The sequence below is a fragment of the Manacus candei genome, unplaced genomic scaffold (assembly GCF_025592945.1).
Source record: "Manacus candei isolate 608988 ecotype Guabito, Panama unplaced genomic scaffold, ASM2559294v1 h1tg000072l, whole genome shotgun sequence".
NCBI classification, from domain to species: Eukaryota; Metazoa; Chordata; class Aves; order Passeriformes; family Pipridae; genus Manacus; species Manacus candei.
This window is the reverse complement of record NW_026138120.1, coordinates 3,414,015-3,441,658: the sequence shown is the minus strand read 5'-3', so window position 1 is coordinate 3,441,658 and position 27,644 is coordinate 3,414,015. Positions and strand designations below refer to the sequence as shown.

At 35.7% G+C, this 27,644-nt stretch overlaps 1 protein-coding gene across 8 annotated transcripts in view; it reads right to left on the bottom strand.

The window, feature by feature from the left end:
* The window catches only part of TBC1D5 (TBC1 domain family member 5), a 318,415-nt gene that overhangs the window by 130,487 nt on the left and 160,284 nt on the right, over positions 1-27,644 (bottom strand). For all 8 annotated transcript variants that reach the window (XM_051808278.1, XM_051808281.1, XM_051808276.1 and 5 more), the window contains 6 exons: positions 27,467-27,533; positions 12,941-13,049; positions 11,107-11,196; positions 10,936-11,007; positions 8,533-8,600; positions 3,075-3,177 (listed from right to left, as the gene is read on the bottom strand). In XM_051808278.1, the coding sequence (XP_051664238.1) occupies positions 3,075-3,177; positions 8,533-8,600; positions 10,936-11,007; positions 11,107-11,196; positions 12,941-13,049; positions 27,467-27,533 (509 nt within the window). The remainder of the gene's footprint in view (positions 1-3,074; positions 3,178-8,532; positions 8,601-10,935; positions 11,008-11,106; positions 11,197-12,940; positions 13,050-27,466; positions 27,534-27,644) is intronic.

The following is a 27,644-nucleotide window of genomic DNA, read 5'->3' as shown; positions in this document are numbered from 1 at the left end:
AGTCTATGGTTTAGAAAGAAAACCAGAATTATAGCATTTCTACAATGACAAGTGAATCAATGCATTTCAAAATTATATTGACTTCTTTAAGGGCAATCAAATCATGAACAAACAATAGTTAGCCTAGTGATTCAGCTTAATTTTCACTATTTATTTTCCATGTAACTAGGATCAAAATTTTGGCACCAGTCTTGCAGATGAACTCTAGGAGTAATTTTTACATATTCTTAAGTACAATAGACTATTCTCTTTAGACTCTATATTTACAGCTGCTATTTAAAAATTCAGCGATCCCAGAGAGGATTCTGTCTTTAAAATCTGTAATACAGCTTTACAACATTCTACTGCATTTGACTAGGGAGAGAAATATCTTCTTCCTCATCAAACAAAATGTTACTTTATGCTGGCCAAAAAACCCACAAACTCTACTACAAAGACAACTTGCATGCATATATGCATATTAAACAAACATTATTGATTGCTTCTTCTAAGACTATATGCTGATGCTATGTAATATTTTTAATAGAATGCTATAAACTCCAAATATACTTTATTTATGTTTCTATGTATGCAAATCGTCAAGGAACTATAATTTTTCAAATATTTAGGAAGGTAACATTAGGTGTGGACACATACTGACAGACAGTCATCAAAAGTCTTCATTCACTGGCCAAGTTTTATAATTCTAATGGCCGTTGTAGCTTTTGTATGTAGTCATGCAAATGAGACAGAAGAATTCTCATGGACAGAGGAATTCCCCATGATGGAAACTGCATATGAAGAGAAACTCCCTAATTTGAGCTTTGTATTCAGGTCACTGTGGAGAGAGCAACTTGAAGATGATCTGTTACTGATGAATTAATGGTAACTTTCATTATTTTCTCAAATATATGCTAGGCTTGAAGGGAAGTGGGGCTTGAGTCAATGGTAAAAACAGTAAGTCAGGAACACTGTCTAAAAGATATGTATTTGATAAAAGAAGGATAAAACATACCCTGTCACCACCACAAACTACTTCTTATCAGCTAATTAAGAGAAGGAGCATTATTTTTTTAAAAAACAAACAAACAAAGCCACCCTTATAAAATGAGGTAAGAAAAAAGCAAAGGTCCTAATAAAAGTAACATGTCCACAAAAAGAGAGGAAAACCACAATCATTTGCTGTTTTATGGACTAGGCACAGCACCACAAGACTTGTGTGATATACTTAGCACACTTCAGAGAGGTTAAATCATGATCCAAAACTGTTTAATTTTCTGCACTTCACCTCTCCTCTTCATCCTGTAGCAACCCCTTCCCGGAACTACCACACTACTGACACACACCAGCTGAAAACAGAGGTAAAGAAGTTTTCTTTGTCAACAGCCTGTAGGCTCACAAAATTGAACCTGTTCTTTTATCTGCCTATGTTCATTTAGCCCACCAAGCAGTCTTTATTAAAGCTGAGGCATCAGGCAGTCAAAGTTCATTAATACCATTTATATAATCTCTGCAGTTTCAATTAACTCAGCAAGACATTCTACTACATGATAACAGTCTCATTAATTCAATAAAATCCCATAACTATTAACAATATGGTCTATGTTAAACGGGGTGTCACCTAGTAGAAAATAATAGCTTTAACAGCTTGTGATGAAACACAGGGCTTTTTTTTTTTTTTAAATTTGATCTGGCTAAATATTCCGTCCTTATATAGAAAGGTATTATTTCTTGGTAAGGAATCAAGAGGATTTTAAATATGAGCAGAGGGTAATTAAGTCCTTTAAAATCATATCAAAGAGTAAAATAATACTTCTTGTTCAATAAATGATAGACTAAATTAGCTGGAATGTGTTCTTCCATTTTCCCATCATCAGTACTCTGGCCTATATTCACTAGAAAGAGGAGGCTGAATACTGCTGAAGTATTTTCTTCAGCAGTGCTCTTCAAAATACAGCTGATAGATCTCATTTTTTCAAGACTATTCCTTGCTCACAGTCTGTCCAACATGAGATGAGAACCAGCTGATAGATGTTTCATATGTTTGATAACTATATATCTGATTTTTGATATAGTCTCTAAGACAGTTCTTCAGAAATAACTGTTCCTTCACCTCATGTATCCTTTGTTTCCAAGAAACATCCCTGTTGCCTGGCTTGAGAACAGTGGTCACAGACCATGCCTAAAAGCATAGATTGTCTTATAAAATTCTTCCCATTTACTTAATCTCTGTATTTTTGTCATGAAAAATTTTCTGTCTACCTAAAGTTGTCTGCTGTACAGTTTATTTTTTGTCCATGTACACTGAGTATCCCTCGGTCTCTACTCAGCCTACAGATAATTGTGCGAAGAAACAAATACAAATATACTTTTGTTGATACTGTGCATATGTCAGTCTTGCTACAGGAATTTAGATCAAGGTAACACCTATTTCAAAATCATCAGAAAAATGTTAAATTAATTTAGGCTGCATCCCATGTAGATGCACAGTTAGTGCAACTTTAAAGGTTTCTTTACCATTTTATCAAAAATCGTTTGAGCAGACTCTGCTTCAGGTAACACTATAAAAGTGTTATTTTGTAGCAGCCTTATCCTTCAGTCAAGAGGATTTTGTCAGCTGCATTGTATTTGGATGCTACAGAGTTAGATAAAGGATCTGTTCACTAAAATAGCACATGGCTTTAGCACTTTGAGGAAGAACTTAAAATAGTGAACTTTGCCTAAATTTCAGAAGTCACTATGCTTTTTGTTTATTCAGTACCATTTTTAATCCTGCCATATACTTTCTTCCTTTACCTAAGCAGAGAAAGCCTTTGATTTTTTCTTTCTTAATCAACTGAAGAAAAAGATGTTTGTAAAGAAATATGAAGTTAGAAAACTTAGCAAGCTTAAAGAAAACAATTTGAAGTACTGTGTTATGAGGAAAAAGCATATGTTATTCAATGAGCTTACTTTTCTTACTATCCAGCTGACAAACAGCTCTTTGATTACTTCAGCATTATGGTAGAACTTCAGATACAACACAGCTACATTATTGTCAAACCATATAGAAAATGTTGAGTCAATGAATGCCACCTGTACAGTATTTTCATTACCTGTTTATAAAGCAACTGCTCATTTTCTCTGGCGTAGCAGAACAGAACATCTGTAAGAATTTTCCTTACATTCTCTTGCTGGAAATACTGCATTTCAGGAAAGCTGAAAATGAAGCAATAGAGTGAAAGTAAACAAAAGAGTGCACAGAATGTCAGTTGCTGGTCTTCTAGGAAAGGTTTAGCTAAGAGCATCTCCCTTGTCTGCTTTCCCACCTCTCTGTGAATTGTGGATGCTGCTAGAGTAAAATACTTCTAAAGAACTGCTACATTTTTTTTGCAACCGAAATTATGAACCATGTTCTTTAATATACATCAGTCTGCTAGAGATATGATGATATCACCAGTTATATTTAAATAACTAATCCCTTTTAATCTTATGAAAGCTAGAGATCTGCAAGAATGAAATACAATGGGAGAAAGGAAGAATGGAAGAGAGTATGTCAGAAGAAAGATTTACACAAAGGTTTAATATTTTATGAATATTTGAAAAAATATTATTATCTAATGACAAGATTATTAAAATATATCATAATTGACATGAAAACCAGTATCCTAGACTCTCATATCTCTTATTGGTATCTGTTGTGATACAATACAATTAGGCATTTCACTGTCTTTAACAACTGCTGCAAATAAACTTTATAATTATGAAATAATTTGATACTCTGGCAGGGTAAATATCCTAAGTAAAATAGAAAGAGGTGAATCTTGTGTGAGAATAAGAAAAAAAGCTTCTGTAAAAATCCTGTTACATGCATATAACCTAGGAAAATGTAAATATTTCAAGTTTGTGACTACTCTGAAACAACTCTCACCTGCGTATCCTGCTCCTCGACTGTTGGAGGTAGGAAATAAAGTAATTATCAGGTCATTCTTAAAATTAGAACAAGTGCACAAAGATCTTTTCCTGGTTACTGAAGAAGTAACCAGATGCCAAACAATGTTCCATAAAGCAACCACCTCAAACCACATTGCTCTGCAGCTATACAGAGAAATAACAAATAAAGCCAAAAAAATCTAGAAAGGTAGAATACTAAAAACAAAGGAAAAGGTAAAGATTTTTCTTAGTCTTTCTGGACAAAGAAAACCAGAAGAATACTAAAAAATACAACAGCGGTAGGCCTCAGGCTAGACAGCTGAAATAAAGGGTTTGGTATTGTCAGTTTTAAAATTAAACCACATGGATTGAAGATAAGGTTTCCTCAAGCCAATTTCGGTTTTTTCCTGTTTCCCAGGTCTGAGCTACAGTGCTAAACTTTAGACCAGTTATATTAACGTTCTTGTAAAGCCTGTCACAGAGAAACAACATAGGAAATTGTAATAAATTACTTCAGATAAGACTATTAGTGTTGATAATTACTGTGGTCATCTCACAAAGGTGCTAGAAAGGTGCTTTGAAATCCCTGGATGAAGGATGTGAATCAAGAGCCAAGGCAGAGAAGACATCGTGGCTTAAATACAGAGATGCTGAAGTCCTGAGAGAGGCACTGGGATGAGAGGTGTAATGTTTTCCTGGCACCTGGTGGAGCTAACAGTAGACCAACATTCGGAAACTTGTATGCACTTGTACTAATCATATTACTGTAAAGGAAGGACACAGCTGAGACCAAAAGTGCATTACAGCAGATGGCAATCGACATAATTTAGGGGTTTGAAGAGATTATTTCTGAAGGACTGTTATTCAGGCCTGCCCTATGAAGTTCAGGAAAATAAGACTAACAAAGAAAACTCAAAAATACACAGAGATATCTGTGAGGATCTAGTAATACCAGAGATTGTGACAGAAAGGATAATAATGAACTCAGAAATAAGCTGGTTGAAGTATTAATTATAGTAAATGTAAATAGAAGAGATCATGAGGGAACTATCAGTTCAGGATGGATTTTTATAGAGAATGTCATTTTATGATTAAAGCTCTGTCTTAGGAAATACAGTATCCTCAAATCAGCAAGGTAAGAATGCTTTTCATGAACACGAGAATATTAAAGTTAATTACACTTCTGAGAAAGACTGCATAAGGACGCGGGAAATTTCCTAGACTGTTTTACCACAACTGCTACAATCAAACAATGGCACATTCAAGTCCCTGCTTTCTGAAAGTGAAGACCAGGGTGAGTTAGTTATAATTTTTTAAAACATTCCTTTAGCCACTCCATGGCAGTGACCATCTTTTCTTCATGAACAGATTCAATCCCCTGGCATTCCCCAACTCTCTTACTCAGCTGGAAGGGGGAAAGCAACTAACCAGAAAAAATGGAAGATGCTCTTGTAACTGCAAAGGTTTAGTAAAGAATAACAATAACTGCCCCCTCCATTGCTCACCTTTTTTTTGAAAAGGAATAAATTGGTGTACAAAGAAAGCTTTCTCCCTTCTAGCAGTTGGTCCTCTTACTAGATTTTGCCTCCTATGTGCATAATCAATGGACTGCTGTTTCTTCCCATTTCTTCCATACACTTAAGAAGGGTGTACACTACCCTTTTTTATGTTGGCAATTTTTTTTTAATTATTTTTTTTTATTTGGGAGATGGAGAGTTTTGAACATCAGCACCCACCATGACTCATCTTCACACAGCTTGCACTGTCCTAAACTGTGACTGTTACTCCTGATGCAGAAACTAAGTAGACCAATATGTAAAAATACTACTACAAAAGAGAGAAAATCCACTTGATTAGTCAACTGGGAATGCCCCCCCAAGCATTTTGGTTTCTTAAAATACTGGAAGGACGGTAATGAAATCTAGCCATTTACAATCCTATGCATACAATGTGATGCCAAAAAGTGATCTGGCATTTTGATTTGAGCTAAACACTCTAGCATCTGCCAATCTCCTGATTTCCATTTCTGCAGAATATCTTTTGAAATTCTTCTTTATCACTTCCCTTCTTAATCATCACAAAATAAATCAGCATCGTTCTTTGGTACATCTTTTCAATGACAGTAATTAATCATTGCATTCTTTAGTCTGGTACAAGTTACTACAGTGCTAGTTCACACACACCTTCCTTAATGGAATAACAGAATGCAGTATTATAGTCATAACTCGGTTGGTATTGCTCAGTTGGTACAATCTACATTTAAAGTAAGGCTTTTTTGCATTATAGTAAAATTCCCTTACCCTCCTTCCCACCCTCATTTTTAGAAGCCTCTCACTTGAGACAGAAAGAGATGGTGTTTGGTTCCAAATCGGAAGTACACATTTCTAGACAGCTGAAGGAAAAATCATTCTGAACCTCTCAACAACTGTAAAAAAATAAATCAGGAACTAAATCAGCCAATTAATGAGAAATGTTGATCACTAATGAGTTAGGGCTAACTTAACAATATCCTCCCCTCCTTTCCTTGTAAATATTGGACATTATTATTATGCAACAGGCAAAAAATTGTATGTAAACATTATAGATTGCATTTCTCTCACCTGACCTTAGGACACTACAGTTTTGTTAGGCACCAGTGAACTGGAAGCCTTTTGTAGTTATTGAAGAAAAACATACTTCTCTACAATGTGACTTACCAGACTAGACTTTTACTTTAGGAAGAGATGATTTGTGTCCTAGAATTCTATGGGTACATAGACTCTACAGCATGATTAGCCCAGCTGTGAGTACAAGGGTCTTACTGATCTAATTATTAGGTGAGATAAGGATTCTCAAAATGCATAGGAACACACATGCACACACAAACAAGCTTTATCACATTTCCTTTCAGATAACAAAATCCTGAAATTTAAACTAATTTAAACCAATACGAATTTTAACAGCATAATTCTAGCCACTTTTCCTGCCTATTCTTACTTCAGGGAATTAGAACAAAAACATTATAGAGCAAATATTCTACTGCTTTGATAGCTGGGACTCTAGTTTGCTACTCTCTGTGCAGTTAGAACCACTCTCTACAGCATTATTTACTTGATGCTGTTGGATGATGGAGGACTGAACTAGATGACAAAGAATATAAAAATATTAATTAAATTCAAACACCAGGAATTGATTTAAAGAACGGAAATGAAAAGAGAGGGTATTTACATTCCATAACCAAGGAATGTAGAACTTACAGCTTCTTACACTAATTATAGTTTACAGATATATGTATATACGTAAAATGCACACCTTGTTTTATGATTAGGCAAACAACAAGTGCACATATAAATGCATGTAGTTTATCAAATACATTCATGTCACTGAGAAATTTTGCTTCTTCATTGCCTGACTCATTTTACTATTGATGACACAATGTATACCGCTATTGTTTCAAGTAGATATTATTTTGTATAAATACATAAACGAAGATTTCTTTTATCACTATTACTAATATTAGTGAATACTGCTCTGCCTAGTACTCTGCCATTTGCCACAGTGAGTGCCCTGACTTTGTGTGTGTATATATATATTTTTAAATAATAGTCTTACATTTACCATAACCTCTATACAACTTTTCATTCTCCAATTATAGTTTAGATATGTATATATTTTAATCTTAGAACATCCTGAACTGTTTCCTTTAACAAACAAAAAATACCATCTGTTGTGAGAATGCACATGAAAGTATACTCAGATTTTAATTATACATCTCATGGCAAAATGCATTCAAGAATGGGTCTGGGGATGGACATATAAAATATTCCAAAACCAGACAGCAATGATTTCTTCCGCATGACTTGGTTTCTGTAAATGAAAATGTGCGAGCTTGGGATTTGTAAAATCTATGACTATCACCACTTTTTTTCAAGTTATAAGGAAAAATATTTGCAATACAGTAAAATTTCACATAGTAGCAAATCAGTAATTGAATTTAATTATGTTTACATATCACTCAGTGCTTCCACTCTGGAAAGAAATATTTTCAGGAACTGAGTATTGTAACTCAAGGAACTTCCTAATCAGGAATGACCTAAGGGCCAAGAAGATGAAAAAATAATCACAGTAATATTAGGACAAATTTTAAAAGGCATATGTGACAAATAACACTAGAAAAATGATAAATAAAAATACAACTGCTCAACTTCTACAGATAAATGACATTTCCCTTACTAATTACAAACTGCTTTTTTATTATTGATTGAATTAAGTGTTGAGAATTAAGAAAGTAATCTGTTCAATCTTTTATTATAATTATAATTTAGTTGAAAGACCTTTCGGTTTCTTTTACCTTCTCTTTGCTTCATACAGAAAACTACTTTAAATTTCACACTGTAGTATATCTCCTAATATCTTAATTTAGAAGAGCTTTTCTTCAATGATACCAATAAATCTCCAAGATTTAATGTTCAACTAGATTTTCTCATTTTTTACTCCATGAAAGCTGTATTTTTATACATTTAATGTATGTTTCCACACATTCATGTTCAATAAACCTGACATTTACAGTAACCAAAATCAGGAAAACACTGTAAAACATATATCACATAAAAATGTAGACTATAAATTTATATAAAGAAATTTCTTTAAAGATCTACATACGTTCTTGTCACATCTTGTTCAATCATTGCTCGAAGCTCTTTATCCTGGAAAAATTTATTCCAAAGACTCTGAAATAAGGAAAAATAATTGTATGAAACCTAATACTTAAAGCTTATAAACTACATCAGCAAAGTACTGTACAAATATTAACTAATTAATCCTCAACATTCCTGGTAGATAGGTGTATCAATATTATTACAGGTGATAAAAAATGTTGGTGCTCAGCATAACATATCTGAGAAAGTCAATTTAGATCAGAGCTAAAAACATTCAAGTTCCTGGATCCGTGTTCTAGGCCCATTCCATTCGCTCACTGGCTTCAGGTTTGTGACCTATCGGTATGGGGGCCTACGAAGAATATTTAGAAAGGCAGAGTAAACTCAGACTTGCCAGAACCAGCAACTCAACCGAAAAAAATTCAGTTACTCACTCTAAGAAAAAGGTCCATAACACCATTTCTCCTATGAATGTACGGACTTTATTGGAAGCTGCTATAATATCCATAATAAGATATTGTTTGAAAACAAGCTAGTTTGTTTTAGTGGAGGCAAAATCAAATAAGGAATGTATGATGATCAAATACGTATTATGAACATGACATCATTCTAATACATAGCGAAGATCAAGATTGGGCATTCTAAAAAAGTTCTGATAGGGAAAACCACAGTGTTTAAAGCTCACTGCAGTATAAAAAATATTAAATAAAAGAATGCAAAGTAGGTTTAGCCTCTTCTATAGCTGTTTCTGTGACCATTTTCATCCTCTTTCTTTCATTTCCGTGTTTTGTTTACAAATATGTTGTAAAAGCTAACCTGAAAGAAGTCAGAAAATGCTGTTAATTGTACGCTCCATAAAGAGTATTGCAAAATGTATTCTTTATTGTAAAGGGATGGTAACTTGGCCATATGGATCAAAATACAGAAAGAGCAAAATTTATACTGGTCTTCATGTGGATTAGGTTAGTTTTCAGATAGCTTCAGCACCAGTGAATGAAATACTGTACAAAGGGAGTGTCTACAATACTTCAACAATTTTTTGCTTCCCTTCAAACAATTCTTTGCCATGGTGGTTTATGCTCCACAGAAAGCAAAGAGAAAGTAAATTACTGTTATCTAGTGAGAGGAAGGTAAAACAGAAAAAAGGAAAATGTTAATTATCTTCTATATTTGTGTTTCAACTAGAAAAACCCCCCAAACTTTAAAAGCATTTATATCCTTCACAATGTCTTACATAAAGTATCTCACAACTATTTTCATGCAGCTAGATCACACTTGAAACTCCCCTGTCCCTGCTCCAATCCTGGTCCTTTGGAGCAAAGGATGAAGGAAACAGAGGCTGCCTTGCGAAGAGGAAGGAAAACTTTGAATACGCTGGATGGGTATAACATCAAGTCATGGCAGAGGCCCAAAGGCACTTTGTTCTTCATTTCTATGTCTGATTTGGCCTGTAACTTTGTTTCACAGGTTAAACCCCTCCCACATACTCTGACATGTTAACCTTTGTCTTCTACCTCCTAAAGACAACCACAGGCAGAAAGAAGATAGTATTACTGTGTAAAATCACACACTACAGCAGAAACACTTTAAATCTTCTACATTTGACACAACTTTCTGTCCAGCTGGATGCAAGAATAGTTTGATGACGTGCACAGTTATACCAGCTGCAGAGCCTTCTCCTCCTAAATTAAATAAGAAGCACAGTAACACACTACAAACAAAAGTATGGGCTTCCGTTTGCGGACAAAACAGTAGTATCACCAAAGAAATCTGACAGTCTTTTCAGGTGTAAATCTCTTAAATGCAGACTCTTAAATGCAGCTTCATGGTACTAGGTTATCTTAAAAATTTGATAAAAAAGAATTTCGATGATAACAGAGAAGCTTACAGATATGTGCTACAAACTACTTGAAAAACTTTTCAGGTATAACAAAAAGCAGTAAAATACCTAAAAAACCTCCAAGGCTAAACAGTCTTCCAGAGGAGGGTGCTTCACTATTTGCTGTTAATAGCATTCACTTCATATTGACTGTTTAAACACTCCTTAAACTAAAGACATTTTATGTATAAAATGAAAACACACAGTGATAAAAAGCACATCAGTTAAAGAAAGGATTTGCTGTGAAACTGTACTTATAGTCCAGCACTGATGTTTTGTTTATCACAGTCTGCCCTGAGAAAAGCCCTGAAAAATCAGAATAGCAACATAGAAATGAGCATTTCTAGTTGTTCAGCAGAACCTGTGAACCAATTGTTAACACAAGCCAGTTTGGATATTTAGGAGGGAAATCTGCCTCCTAAATTAGCACCTGCCGTTTTGCCTACTTCAGCAAGAACTCCCTTGTGTCAGTATGAAGATGATGAGAATTTTAGTAGTATGTGTTAATAGAACCAAGGGTCAACCTACCCCCTCGTCCTGAGAGAGTGGATTGTTGATTATCAGGTCCTGTTGTCCTGCTTTCCGAGGGTTTGTAATGTGCTAGGTAAAAACACAAAAAAAAATCAAATCTTCTTCTGTTATACTATAAGTATTAATATCTATGTCAAAGTATGAGAATAGAGTTTTGTACCAACTTACAATTTCTTTGATCTTATTGTAAGAAGTTCTTAAGTCTGAAGTAGTTTTAATCCATTGACTTCTATCTTGGGGTAGAACCTCTAGAAATAACTATCAGCAAAACAAAATAAATCCATTAAATTTCATCAATTTTACATAGCTTTTCATATAAATCCTACCAGAAAGCATACACTGTCTCAGAAAGAAAGAGAAAGCAAAGACCTATAAAATACTCCTGATTTTAGTACTTTCCCATCCATCAATAAGTAGCTAGAAACAATAGCAGTTCTATGGTGTGAAATAAAAGCATTAGAATTGACTGAAGCCACAAACTCAAGCTTTGTAAATTGCTGTAATTTCAGTAAAGTTGATTGAGACTTCCAAGACAGACACAAAATGGAAAGAGATGAAAATAAAGATAGAAAACTTTATTTACATAACACTGATGACCTAATGCAAGGTGCTTAAAACCAAACATGAATGTAGAGCAGAAACTATGCACTGAGATACACCCTACCTAAGAAAAGAAACAAGTTCTAGAATTCTGCAAGACAGTTAAGTCAACTTTGCATCCTTGAGAATGCCTACATCTCAGATCTTTCACATGTCTCTTTAAAAAGGGTTAGAAATAAACACCCATTGGAAAATACTATTTAATTGCATATGAAACAAGGAAAAAAACCTGTATTTTCTTGCTTTTTAAATGTTTTCATTTGCACATTGTAAGGTGCTAAGTGACAGTAAATACTGATGAACAAAAATTTCCTAAATTACTAAAAAAAACCCTTAAAATTCCAGAACTTAACAAAAATATAGATAATATTTTTAAAACAGAGCTCTAACCCATATTGGGACATGTAAATAAACCTGCCTTATTTCTAAAATAAAACCACTCCTTGATTTAACTAGTTGACAGTGAAGGACTTGATGCTTTTGTTAGTTCAGGGATTTGAGTTATGACCTCCTAATTTAGAAGCAAACTGGTAAAACAATGTTTGTGGCATATATTCATATGGTTTCCTGAATAAAGTATTTTCAATAATTTGAAATCAGTTCAATGCTACATCCGTTTTAAATTTCAATTTTCCACTGTCTTTCATTCATATACAAAGAGTATTTTATATTTCTTTTTTATAGGTCACTGTGCCAAAGTGATGCTTGAGAAATTCCAAGTGAGGTAATTTAAATGATCAGAGCTAACATACAGCAACTCTACCAGGGAAAATGTTCTCTACTATCATAATTAGTGCACAACAGAAGACCTGATGACAGTGCAACAAAATTTGTTTGGACTTTGTATAGCATTTCAGTATTAGTTTGCTTTCCTTCTCTCTTCCTTCCCCTGTAAATAAAATACAGTAAGAGACTCCCAAAGACCTGTTGTGTTTCTAGAAGAACTGGCGTCCCTCTCCATCCAGACCAATCCAAGAGGAGTTGGTCTTAATTTTCTCATTTCACTGGTAAAACCTGCTAGCAAAAGCATCAGATTGATTTTAAAGAAGTCCTGCATTCCACAAAAAAAAATTTTTTAGGCAAACTTCCTTTCTATTTCCAGCGCGTGACTTCACCGCACAGATACTGAGGAGAGATGGTTGTATAGCACTCAATTCTAAACATACCACCAGCACAAAGGTATTCTTCCCTAGGAATCATTTCCTATCACCTGCAATTCAGCTTTAAAGCAACTTGATGTGGTTAGCAAATGTTCTATGAATTATAAAAATGAGTAGGAAAACATTGGGATGAAGTCTCTTGGAAAATTCATGATTCTTTGCATCAATAATCTTCCAGCACATCAGGTAATGTGTTGATATATTGCAACCACAAACTGTAAATAAATATTTTCTCTTCTTACCTTCCAGCAAACACTACGGAACCTGCTGCTTCTCAGCTGCCCATTAATCCCCTTCAGCCGTATAGTTGCCAAGTAATTGTTGTTTACAAATAGTTCTTCCCATTCTTTACTGCAAAAGCAAAAGGAATGAACATTTAAACAAAAAAAAAAGCCTTAGCTGATTTAAGGACTATACGACACTACACAATTTAGGATAAGCAGAGGAAAGGAACTTTTTTAAAATGTATATATTTAGTTGTGTACCACTTCTAAACGCATGGCTGTTTTTTTGGACACATTTCTTCTTTGGATTTAATGAATATGTAGATCGCTATAATTATGCCAGCTACTGAAATTCATAATGTCTATGGAGGCTATTCCATTTCCTCTAAAATGTTGGTACTGCAGTTCAGTGAATAAACAAGAAAAATGAATATTAATATAAGCACATTCATGTTTCAGCTGTAGACAAAGAAGTACCTATTCCAAAAATATGCAACAGAAAAGTATACTGTTGACTGTATTAGCTCTTCACATGACGTATTTGCTTAAATGAACCTTCTTTTCTTCTTAATGTCAAGCTGGGCAGTTAAGCATCATAGAAGATGACTTTCTTCAACATTTAGTGCTATTTACTATTGAAATCACTTCTGCTTCTTTCTACATGATCAGTTTTAAAATTTTAACAGGTGCTAGCAAATTTAAAAAAAAACATCAAAAAATTAAAAAGCCTCACTGTATAAACTGTTAAAGGCAAGCTTGAGTACCTTGCAGTACCTATGGCTGACTAGATAAACAACCTAAATATGCCTCCCAGGCATGCAGGCACCAGGGGCCTAACACCTGTGCCTCATTAATATACAAGTAAATCTGCTCTAGTGGGAAACAATTGGAAATTAATTGTCCCAAACCATCTACTGAGTTTGAATAAAAGAATTAAACCTATATTTCCTGCACCTTCTACTGAAATGAATCTCAAGAACAGTATAAGCCATCTAATAGTCTTAGTAGCCCAAGACTTGCTCACAGACTTTCTGCAACGACTCTAAAATCCAAAGGGCAATTTCAAGGTAAAGAGCTGGGTTATGTACAAGGAAATGTGTTTCAGATTTATTTTCGATGCATGTCCTTAAGGTGAACATCTCCTTCTCTCCTTGTCACATGGGAGACTATTACCTCTCCCTGGGAAAGGAGTAATGAAACCAGGAAGAGGGAAACTACTATTATGACTCCAGGCTAAGATCTCATCAGATTTCCTTCACTAAGGAGGGTCACAGAGTGGGTTATACCAAGTACTAGCAAACTTTGGTTTTGCAAATTGCCCATAATATATGCAAGATGAAGTTATATAGTTTTCAGTCTTTTAAGCGGAATTGTGAGAGTGAGGTTTTTAAAACGTAATTATAAGATAAGAGTCGCTGAGAATCATTGAGGAATGGACTTGGCTAGCCAGGAAATAATTATCATGTTTCTCTGTGACAGGAGCAACCTCACAATCTAAGCCAAGACCAAAAGTGTTGTGTTTGTGAATGTACCACATTTCAGCTAGGAACATCTTCTAAAAAAAAACCCAAATAAAAAAAATAGTCTGTTTACTTCTGGATCTTGATTATTAATTACTTTGAAAAGCGAGGGTAAAGATGACTAAAGCTGTGATAGCCTGCAGGGCTTAGGGTTGCCCTTAGCTTCTCCCAAATGCCAGTATCCCCAAATGACTGAAAGAGTAGCAAGTTGTTCCAATGGTAGGGGGCAGCTTCCTTCATTCACCACATCCCTCATTATCCAAGTCAGAAAGACTATCTGGTAACTTTTGTCTCCCTGTCTCCCACACATCCTCATCTTCTGCAGGGAGCTGCCTGCGACTGTTTACCATGATTCTGTCTCCTTTAAATACAACGTATGGTATATAGCAGACACAGCTTGAGAAAAATCTGGGCCTTTCTTTCGCAGTCATTTATACTTCAGTAACTACAGTATATTATGCCTATCTAAATAACCCTCCTGTTTCTATCACATATCATATTCTTCATTTGCCATTGTAAATTTTGTAGCATCATTGGCCATTACAACTACTGCCAAGCTGCCTCCCTAAGGTAGCTATGTTTCAAGAGTGACACATTCCCCTGCGCACACAACAGGTCAGACTCTGAAGCTATTCACATTGTTCTCCAAGTGGATGACATTCCCACAATGTCTTTGAAAATGCCGGTGTGTCAGCTGAGTTAGCAAAAGGTTTCAGCCAGTGTGACTCCGAAGAGAAAGAGCAGAGAGGAAAGAAACTCTTCAGGTTATTTTTCTCACCAACTGCTGGATGCGATTGCTACACAGTAAGAAAGTAATTTCAACACTTCTGAAATTGTATTAGGGCAGATATTATGCCTTTTTTTTTTTAATTTGTAATGCAATTCCGAACATGTTTTGAACCAAATTACATTTAAAACAGCCAAAAGAAATTTGGCAAGATCATATCTCCTCTGCATTCCCCCTTGGCTGCTGGGATCACTAAAAAAAAGTTATAAGCAACTGAAAAAAAAATTATTTGGAAGCTGGAATCTGCTTCAGTTTTAGTAGAGCTGAATGATACTTAAAATCCTTTCTGAACAGCATTCACTAATTCACATCTCAAATATTCTGAATGAAGGCTAATAAAATAAGCTTTACAATTCTAGAGATTGCTTTAACAGTGGTGACACTGTGTAATATCAACAAGTAATCAATTCTAAAAAGATAATATTTAAAATTATATAGCCCTACTATGCAAAATAATAACTAAGAGCCTTGTTAATCCAGGATTGCAAAAAACCCATTGGTCAAAGTGAAATGAGCAATGAAGCCTGGAACTTGAGTCTGCCACACCCCATTTGCTTTACTGAAGTGAAAGACTTCAAGAGCCAATTGGAACCACCTAAACTATGAATAAGCACATGTAACTGTTTTTAATCAAATTAGAAAATAAAATGCATAATCAGGTGTTAATACCACCTTTAGGTTGTACAATTAAAACAAAGGTAAATGTTTTCTGATTATTTTATAAATATTTTTCATTTTAGATTCGTATTTAACTATTCTGCCTAATATTCTATTGTACATGTTGTAAATGTATATATCTATTATTCATAATAATTGATACACATAATATAAGACCTGTATGAGGAAAAAATTATTGGATCAACATTTCTTTAAGAAACTTAATTTCTCATGCTATATCTATACAATAACTGTCCAATGTAAAATATTTACTGGCATGAATTAGGGACAGTTGCATGACTTCAAAGTGGGAAAAGTGCTCAATATGTATGAATGGAAAAGCAGGCAAATCAATGGAAGGGATGACGGTTGCAGATTCGTTCTGCAAGATTTGTTCATAGTTCTCATCTGTTCCTTTCCATCTTATGAAACATACACTTATGTCATACCCACAAAAGTTTAAATCTCTCTGCCAAAAAATTTTAAAGCGTGGTCTGCTGTAATACACACACTTTCTTTCTTATAAGAAATGAGGTTGACCTCTGAGCAAACCATATATAAAAGCATATTTTTCTCTTTCTTTCCAACAGGAAATGATTTGTGGATATGATTCTTGTTAAGACAATTACAAACATCAGATTTTCATATATAAAAGTTTAAAGATTTGGAACAAAAATGTCTCCCTCAATTGACTATTAGAAGGGAGCACAATGAGCAGCACTTTACATCAGAAAGTCTAAGTAAAATTTTATGTGCACTTAAATACCATTTTTGAAAAGGTATTTGTATACCTAAGGTCTAGCATCTTAGTAAAGACAGTGAGCTGGTGCAGTGTTGGAGAGAGGTAACAAAGAGTTTCTTCCACTGATAGGCAGAAGCAGAACATCCGTCTCTGGCTCTGCTGCTAAATTTCAATCTGCAGCATAATGGCAAAACCAATACATCAAGCATAGATATGTAGAAGAAAAGAATGACAGCCCACCTAAGCTCCTTTCAAAATAAACACTCTGTTCAGAACAGGAAGAAATACAGTTGAGGAAGAGTGGTATAGCATAGACAGTAATTACTGCTGCTTAACTTCTGCATTTACCTATTTAGAGGATAAAGCTGGTGATATGCAAGAATGCAGATCCTGTTGAAGTTTAAAGCTAGTGTAAGAAGTATTTTTGTACTATGATGTTCAGGCAACACCAAACTCTGTGGAAGACAATCAACATCATGGCTGGGCTTCGTGAACGAAGATTTGGGGAGGGCTCTACCCACGTTTGTTGCAAGCGCGTTGGTGGCTAAAAAGGCCAACACGAGATAGACAAGTCCGGTTGCAAAAGGCACAGCAGAAGGACTCCTTAGGTGGTATATTCTGCAAGACATGTTCTTTCTGTGTTGGTGAAAGACACTAAAACTCACAGAAATGTAAAAATGTGAACAGCCACACTAAACTATAATATACACCACTGAAAAAGGGCAAAGATTCAGTTCTGTGACTGCAGGGGCTCAGGTAAATATTATTGTCCATAACTACTTCACTTTCAGGTGAAATTGCAGGTAGCAAAGAAACCAGCATCTATCAGGTCATTAGACAGTGTGTATCATTATTTTGTCTCATTCATTTTTAAAATATTCCATGCCAAGTTCTGAAATCCTTTTTTGTGTCCATGATGAAACAAGACCAATTTAATACTTACAACAACATTTAGATAACAAAGAATATTTCTCAGTCCAAAGCAGAATACTGCAATACTAACGAAAGGTACGAACATTTGCATACATATTTGAGATTTCAATCTAAATCTCAAGCTTATGCCACTCTCTACATGAATATTAAAGGATAAAATGGATAGCCTCATAAGAGATCCAAAGAAAATGCTTGAGCAGTGCTGCTAGTATTGGCAAAATCATCTTAAAATAATGGTGTGTGTGCTTCCAGAAAAGCCAATTTCATGTTTTTATACTGTTTTTTGTTCATCTTCAGAACATGCTTTTAAAAATGTTTAGACCCAAACCTGGCTCCCCAAGAGGCACTCAATGAAGCAACAGGCTACTGAGCAGGGCATCAGAAAGAAAACAAATTCTCAAATTATTGTGTCATATGTTTTGCAATATGAGGTATTTATTGATAGGAACTTTAATAAGTGAAAGTAATATCTACATTTAAATAGAGGCAACAGTTCTTTTCAAACATACTGCATAAATCCAAGAAACATGCAGCATTTGTATTATTTATTATGCCATAAAATCAACAGTTGAGAAAAAAGTGAGGTAACTGCCAGGAATGTAATAAAGACAGAGTTAATTCTATAAAAACAAAGGGGAAAAAAACAATTGAAAGGTATCATCAAGTAATAAGAAGTAGAATTTCTAAAAAACATTTCTGAAACACACAGATTTTTATTTGCTACCCTGAAAATCCACTTGACAGCTTTAATGTGAAAGCTTACCAATCTGCTTGGAAAATATATGTATTTTCCTCTGTTTCTCAAAGTCCTGCCTCAGGATACAGGGCAGAGCTAACAGCCATGTAAGTGTGAATATGCATGGTTATGTTGCTGAGAAGCTGAACATTCAAAAGGCATATTTTTCTAAACAGTTCAGGTTTCATCTACTTTTGGCTGACATACAAAAGGTTTTTTTTGTTAAAAAAACTTTTTAACAAAAATTAAAAAGGTTCGCATGAAGAAAGGTAAAATCACTTTCTTAAGGCAAACATTCCAGCAAATACTTAGTTATTAGTGAGCTATGCTCTTTAAGCTACTGGCATGTTTGTAGTACAGTTCAGGGAACTGAAATAAGGCTGCAGTGGCAGCAGGATGCTTTGCCACCACGTTCCCTAACAGCACTGAGTCCGATGCAGAACCCCGAGATACCCTTCTCCATGTTCCAAATTGTCCACTTCACCTTGGTGGTTCTCAGTCCAAGAGCCAGGTTTGGCCCTGAGAAAGCACATAATTTCCAACCCTTTAATGGTTTAACTTTCGTAGAAGAATTCTTGTTACAGCCATTTCAGAGTCCAAATTTCACCAGCTTGTTTTCCTCTACTCATTACTTTATGCATGCATTTACAGAATGGTGAGGCAAAATGTAGATATTATGTTCAATTATTTTTATTTTTATATTTATATTGTAACTGAGTTTGCTAGTTGCAGGATCAAAGCTTTCTAGTTTAAATTTCCTCAACACCTTTGAAATCCTTTGCATATACACGAAGAACATTTACTTTCTACTTCTCCTGACTATAGTTACCTTCTGCTGTTTTACCTCTTGCTAACTCATACCCACAGCTAAGCAGAGCTCTGTGAATTTTGTGTGTTATACAAAAAGACAGGCATTCTTTGAGAAAAAGGAAAGTTAAGACCTTCCTGCAGGACATAACAGAAGTTAAAAGCTACAGCTCTACAAATCACCCAACTAAAAACCAGATGTAATAGGGAGAGGGGAGATACTTGCATTGTGGTTACTCACACCTTTATGGCAATACTTAACAATAATGCACCCAAGTTCAAAACTCGGATGATTTTATGATGTGCAGGGTGACAAATGCAAAATTCTAGTCAGTTAATTCCATCTTAATTTTGTAAATCTGTCCGTTTTGCACGCAATGAGATAAGAAAATGAGTGATTTCATGAGTGAAAACCATGTAGATTCACTAAAAGCAACTCTTTGCTATTTAGATTTATTTTAATTGTACATTACTTTCAAAAATCTTTTATCTGCAAGCTTCTTTGGATTAAAAACTAATTCTTCAAACCTGCCATCTTCCATTCAAGTTTTACATACTGTTCTAAGTTGTGGGTTTTTTTGATTGCTTGCTTTTTATAAACCAAAATGAAATCACATATCAGATGTATTTTGAGCAGAGTGCAGAAAAATCACAATATCTGGTTTAACCTTCAGTAGTTCAGTTACAAAGCTGTAGTACACAATTCTTTAATACAAAATCCCACTGAGCTCGTGGGAGCACTGAGGTAGTACTCAGAACAGAACTGATCCTCTCCAGGTTCTCTTGCTGCTAAACACAGACAACTCAGTTCTGTGACAAATGTTCTTGCTTTTATGTCACTGTGCATCTCGTGAACTAAAAGCTAATGCCAACATGATTAAGATCTTAAAACATGTACTTAGCATCAAGAAAAAATTCAATGCCATTCATCTTTCAGTGTTAGTCAAGTTTCTGCAAAGAGAATGTGAGTTCTGAGTTTTGAATGAATAACAATGAAGTTCATTTCATTACTCAGACCCACTGACCTTCAGAACTTCAATAAATATTTCACATTCATTATTGCCAGATTTCGTGTTAGAAGGCAGAAATGTGAAAAAGTTTTGGGGTCAAAATGAAAATCATAACAGCAATTCAACAACAGCCCCCAAAATTGTTTCCCTTTCTTTGTCAAGTTTACTGTGGGACTAACGATGCTAATGAAAGAAGAAAATCTTTTCATAAAAAGAAGAACAAAATACTTCTGAAATTTTTGCTGCCTGATATTTCTGACCTCATATGCTATGCTGCTCATGCTATCTACTTTAGCATTGAATTTTGGTTTAGAAAATAGTATTTTTCATGAATACAGACCTTCTTTCTTCTGTTCTTGCCACAGATGTCTCCTCCTGACTTAAAACAAAGTAATTCCATTTTCAGGGGTTTGAATAATAGGGCTACAGAATGGTTGAGGTTAGAAGGGGCCTCTGCAGGTCATCTGGTCAACTACAGCCAGCTGTCTAGAATCATTTCCAGACAGTTTCTGAATACGTCCAGTTCCAGACAGTTTTTGAATACAGCCAAGAAGGGGGATGCCCCAACCTGTGCCAGTGCTCTGTCACCCTCACAGTAGAAAAAGTCCCTCCTGATGTTCAGATGGAACCTCATGTATCTCTGTTTGTGCTCATTACCTTTGATCTTGTCATTAGGCATCACTGAAAAGAGCTTGTCTCTGTCTCCTTTATACTCTCCACTCAGATACTTAGAGACTTTGAAAAGATCCCCTGAGCCTTTTCTTTGCTAGGCTGAACATTCCCAGCTTTCTGATCTTTTCCTAATAGGAGAGATGCTCTAGTCCCTCCACCAACTTAGTGGCCCTTTCCTGGACACTCTCCAGCATGTCCATGTCTTTCTTGGAATGGGGAGCCCAGCACTGGACACAGTACTCCAGATACAGATTACAAGGGAAGGATCACCACCTCTGATCTGCTGGCAGCGCTCTTGCTAATGCATCCCGGAACATCATTAGCTTTCTCTGCTGCAAAGGTGCATTGGTGCCTCATGTTCAATTTCACGCCTATCAGGACCCCTGGGTCCTTTTGCCAGCCCTCAGCATACCAGTTGCTTCATCACCTTTCCTGGCATCAAGGTGTGGTTAACTGGCCTAGTTTCCTGCATCCTTCTTGCATCCTCCTGCATCCAACCTTCTGGAAGACAAGAGTGACATTTGCTTCCCTCCAGCCCTCAGTCACATCTCCGAATTGCTATGATAGTTCAAAGACCATTGAGAGTGGAAAAGAAATTCATAATGAAGAACACTTTAAACATTAGTAAGGGAAAATATGGCATCAATTGAATATGGTATCATCAGTATACATGCCAATTTTCGAGTACAACTGAATAAGAGTAAACTAAAATTTACACTTGCTTTCTATGCAAGTTAGAAAGAAACTACCATTCTCTCTTCCATGGTCTCTCTTCTTGTACTAAGTCTTTCCTTCTCACGACCAATACACTAAAAAAACCATTCTGCCAATAAAAGATGTTGGCACTCAATTCTTCTCTTCTGATTCTCTGTTGAAAGTATCTCAAGCTTTAACTAATTTTGTTAAGTTTACTTTCCCCTATCACATTGCATACAAACAAAAAGCAAGTCTATATTACCATTTTTACTTCTTTAGAAAGTAATGTAATTTTCATTGGAAAAGTTAAAAAAATCCACAATTTATATCTGTTGAAATGTTTGTATCTTAGAAAAAGTAAATTGCATATACGTTTTCAGTTCCTTAATGACAATTAAGTCTTCCTTGTCTTATGACATCATTTGCCAGTTCCTGAGGACACCAGGCAAGGAATGTAGAGAGGATCAGCTGTGGAAGGAAGTAGTAAATAAAAGAAATTTGACAAGACAGAGATGGATATTATGTAAGTCTCCTTAAACAGGAAAACAAAGGAAAGTAATTTTAAAAAACTTCAGAGAAAACCAGAAGTCTAAGCTCGCAATAGGTATGACAGTAATCTTCTAGGATTTGGAGAAAAAAAACTTTGGAGGGAACTTGTGATCAGTGCAAAGAGTCACTGTCTCTTGCTGGAAAACAGAGATTTGCAAGATGGAATTTCTAACGACATCACAAACATGGACAAAATGAGAGTACTGGCACAGAATACCACATCCAGAAAAAGATTCTTAGCACATTACAAAGACAATCTCTTAGAAGAATCACAAAATTCAAGGAGAGAGTTTACAGGCTTTTAGAAAAAAAATCAACCTCATACTGAAAAGGCCTCTTTGCACATAAATGGCATCAACCAGAACAGCATCTAGCAAATGGTTTGAGGTAAGACAAAATAAACATGGATACCACTTTTACTACTTCCTCGTGGAAAGACAGGAAGGATTCAAGCACTGAGAATTCTCTTTACAGACTGAAGGTGCAGTGCCAACTTCACTGCTTTGCCTTCTGTTCCCAAATTTTTGTACTTCAAAATATTTGAAAAACCCAATAGAAACAAGCTTGTTCTTTACAGGTCTTGATTATGCAAGGACACACAGTGAACAAAGTTAGGAAAAATAAGATTATAACTGCACAGGGGTGGCTTAAAATTAAAACAATAAAGTAACATCATCTGTGTATCAACAAGACCAGATAGGCTTGTGTAGATGGAAAATGGTTGCTTCCTAATAGATTAAGGCAAATTTTTCCACAAGGGGGGCGGTATATAAGTTGTATAAATCTTTGCACTATGTTTAACATAGGAAGATGGAGGTTACGTAGCTGTTTCTGTCTCAACTGCCAAGAAAAGCCACAGGTCAAAGAGGAATCAAACTGGTTTCAGTACCCACTTCTGGAAAGGGGTAGAAATAAGGAGGAAGAGCTTGCACCCCTTGCCATTTTTCTTCTGTATGCTCAGTATCAGTCCTGCAGTTGGCTGGCACACAAGAAACACGCCACAGCCAGCAGGACCACATTGCCTTTTTGCAGCAAGAAAGGAAACATCTGGTAAGCAGAATCTGTAAGAAGTCAGGGGAAGAAAATGGAAATGGAATACTAGATCTTCTGCCTATTTGAAGTATGAGCAGAAGGTGTCTACATAACCCAGAACTCTGAGCAATCATCCCTTGTCATCTAGTTCAGGCCACACAGGAAAGAACTGTATTTTGATATGTGATGTAGAAATTAAACTTACATACATGTGCAGAGATGTATTAAGAAACTATCCAGCACAGCAGTCATGGGTCTCAGAATCATAAAGTAAGTTAACAACACGACTATGAAAAGTGAGCTTTTTTAGGCTATATATTTATTAGAAGCAGTATTAATGTATGAATCCACCTTGGAAGAAAATAAGTGTCCTTGAGATGTTAGATTCTATCAGCCAAACTGAATGTCTGCATCAATGGTTCTCCCTAAAAGTCATAATTAGGTCATTAAAATATATTTAGAAAAATAGCCTGTAAAATAAAGTTAAAAAATACTCACCTTCATTTTATTTCATAGGTCACTGTTATACCATCTAATAAGATAATTAAAAACATGCAAGCAGCTGGTACTGAGGCTAAACAGATTAATGTAATAGTCTGTAGTCATATGTGCTGGCAAGGGGTTCACCTCTTTGGCGAGGAGAAGGTCAGCTGCCCTTGGGAAGGGAGGAGAAAGACAGTATTTCTGCTTTTCAGTGGCACTGCATTGCAGATACTGAAACTAGAGACCCACACCTATTTTTCTTTTCCCTCTTGGTGAAGTCCGGCCCATTGGACATCCAGAAAAGGCTTTAACCGTAGTAGTAAAAAAATATGGTAGATCAGAACTCAAATATTTTCCCTAAGTTTCTTACAAATTAAAGATGAAAGTTACTGTATGTCTAAATCCTTGTTCAAATGTTTCAAATAGTGAACTTCTAATTTTGATGATATGGTTCTAGGAAATAATTTTCATAATTTCTTATTAGTAATGCTTTCTCCCAAGTCCACAAAGAATAATTCCATCAGACCCTAAAGACCAGTTAGAAAATTTTCTGTGACCTGACAGGACACATTCATAAACTCATAGAATATTTAGAAATACGTGCCAGTCACATGTGCTTTTCCCTTACATTACTTACAAACTTTATGACCTAATGGGAAATGCTCACTATCTGAACACGTGAAGCATTAAATCTGTGCCATGATCAACACAAGCAAGAGTCACAAACTATAAGGTGACACCATCATATTAAAAATAAAACCATACAAATAGTTCTGGAGCATCATAAATATATCAAAGGATAATGATCTGTCATCCTTTATTAACACACACACACACACACACACACACACACACACACACACACACACACACACACACTTGGAGTCTTCTACTGGAGAGTGTCAAGTTGTCCTTTAAAATAGAAAGTGTGGCAACCAAGTAACCTCCCCTGGGGTTTATTTTATTGTTGTAAAAACTAACATGCTTTTAAGAGCAATTTAATAACAAAACATATTCACATTCAAATATTTTTGGAGTTGTCTCTTCTCCTAATAAATTGCAAAGGCCTGCTACTGATAAAATATAAAGTAACTTTTATTTCAGTAAAAATCTGCAGTAGAATTTTTTTATGCATTAGCCTTCTGCATGTATAATATTTACCACAACCCAAAGATGCCTTTGCCTCTTTTAGGGTAAAAATTCACTAGCCAGTCTTTTTCAAATATGGCAGACTGAAACACATTGGGTAAACAAGACTATGATCAGTTTTACCAAATTAACTTACTGAAACAATATTCCTTGACAATATTCTAAATAAGTCAAAATTTCTAATCAGTCCTTAAAGAAATAATAACATTTACCATCTTACCATTCAGGGTAGTTTAGGATTCACTTTTCATCTTTCATAAGGTATTAGCTGCTCATTTTTACTTAATGCAGTCTAGAACTACAACTATCAACACAATATTTAACCCAATCATCAACTTTACAGCCAGTCTCATTGTATGACAGGAGTTACTTGCCACTGTGCAACAAATATTCACTACACACCACAAACACTGTAATACTGCTTAGTAACAGTGATAGCTTGCCAATTATTAAAAGTCAGAGGTTTCTTTTGTATATATGTATACATATACACCTCCCCAACACCCCCCCCCCCTTCTCTACTGTCTTGCTTTATCATCTTGCCTTTAATTTATAACAAGAATACTCTGGAAATTGTATATGGGACTGCTTTTAAAAGATGAATTAACTTCAGTTTTCTAAGTTGGGCTGTAATCCTCTCTGACAGAATACAACTGTTATTCAGTGGAACTCATAGAAAACATCACATTTATTATATGTGCTTTGGACTAAGGAATATGGAGATACAAAGATCATCTTTAACCTCCTCTTAATTTGTGGAGCATTAAAGATGGCTGAGGATTCACTGCGGTTTAGGCTGATTTGAGTAAGTGGTACCACGCTCTGTCCTCCCACTTATTTCTAGCTGTCTATGCTAGCTACATTCCTTCCACTGGCACTGATACCCATCTGAAGCTTTGGCAGGAGGACACTGTGATAGAAGTGATCAGAAAACTCTCCCTATGAAGAATGAACAGGTTGGGCTGGGTTAGCTCTGTAGCTCCCTGAGAGATGAGTGCTACTGCATGAGTGGAGCAGGGCAGGAAGAAGGGGTCAGACCCCAGCTCCACAGCTTCCACTCTCGTGGAACCAGAGCCCAGATGAAGCTGGCTGCTTCAAGTGTTACCCCTTGGCAGGTACAACAGCTGGAGCTCTTGAGTTGATGACTTTTAGGAATAAGTGTCCTGGAATTAATGGCAGATAGAGCTCTCAACTTTCTTTTGTTCATCTGGCTAAATTCTATCTTGCCTCTTTTTCAGAGACTGCTTTGTGGCCTCTGTATCTACATATGCTTCTCACCTAAAACCCACAAAGATTATTCTGATTTGTATTTTTGAGGCCTTCTTTTAACACATATAGTATGTTGCACACATTAGAGAACATGAATACGACAAGAAACAGAGTCAGGCAGAACCCTGAAATGGATCTGTTAAAATATTTTTATCACAGTGAACATGCTAACTACCCTAGAAGAGCTTTATGTCATCACAAAGTAGATTTCATTAGAGTTGACTTACTAGGATACCTAAATCAGACCTCCCCAGTCCCACCGTGTACCTGCAGGCACACCCTTTTTTCCAACCTTGCTCTCAGTCCAGAAGCTTCCTCTGGGTGTTTGAATCGCAGCAAACTCTTTGCTGTTCCCTCTAGGTCCTTACAAAAAGTCTTTCTTTTCAACATCCTCAAGATCAGGCTGTTTGCTCCTTGCTCTCCTTGGCAATCTCTCAGTCTCCAGCATGCAACAGGTTTCTCCAGCATTGTGTCCCTCCCTGCCACCCCACGCCTGAAGGCTCCTCATGACCAGCTCGGCGCCTGCACCGCAGTGTGGTATTCCCCGCCCAGCCGGTTGCAACCAGGCCAAGGCAAACAGGCAGGTTCCTCCTGCCTGACTACACCTCTTTGAAGTACACACTCCAACAGACTACAAACAAAACATGAAAAAGATGCCAACCAACACAGTTCACTAAATGGTTCCAAAATAATCATGTGGTAGGCTTGTTTCGTTTTACCATACTTAAACATCAAAATCAGATGTAATCATTCCAGTTAGCATAAATCATACTATTAATTTACTAGTCACAAGGACAAAGATTTTTTTTGTAGGAAGGGAAGTATTTTGAGGAGTGAAAGATGAAACTGCATACCTGCTGATTATCTTTCTGTGCTCTCAAGCACAGGACACCCTCTGGTATGTACCCAAACAAGACTCAAGCTCAGTGACATTGCTGCAAAAAGTTACTGAGCATCGTGTTTCTTAAGCTGGTGTTTACTACCAACAGAACTGAAATATTATTTTCCTATCAAAGAACCTCAAATTTAATTAATCCTGGGTTTGGTTTTTGACCTGAAATAATGAGCAAATAGAGTTCCACATGGTCCATAATTCAGTTACTTTGGAGAAGATCAGAAAGGTGACCACTGATAAGTTGAATATTTCAACATTTAGCTTAGTTGCTCTGAGTTTCGTTGAGACTTTCTACTTTACTGCATACTTTGGAGAAAACAAAAAAAAAGACCCTTAAAAATATTTAGCCTTACAAATATCCTGTACTTTCATTAGTTAAGCAAGCTGAATAGTAATATAGTAAAATAGTAAAAAAACCAGAAATTCAGAAAACAACTTTTCAGATCATTCCTTAATTAAATCCTTCACGTTCTTCAGTCCACTGTTTTAATTTAGATTGCTCAATCTTCCTAAAGTACAGGACATGTTCTTTCACTTTAAATAGATTATGCTGCTTATTAAAGTCAACCTTCTTAAAATTAGAAAATAAATATAAAAAATTACCAACCTGTAAGAAATAAAAGTTCCATCAGAATCTGAGGTTTGGTGTGCACTTCCGTTTTCATTTGATCCCCCTAATAAAAAAATAAGAGAAAACACCTTTGTTTTAAGACAAACCCTGATAACAAATAAAACAATATTGATGAGAATTGCAAATTATTTTACCATATGGTAACTTTAGTTAC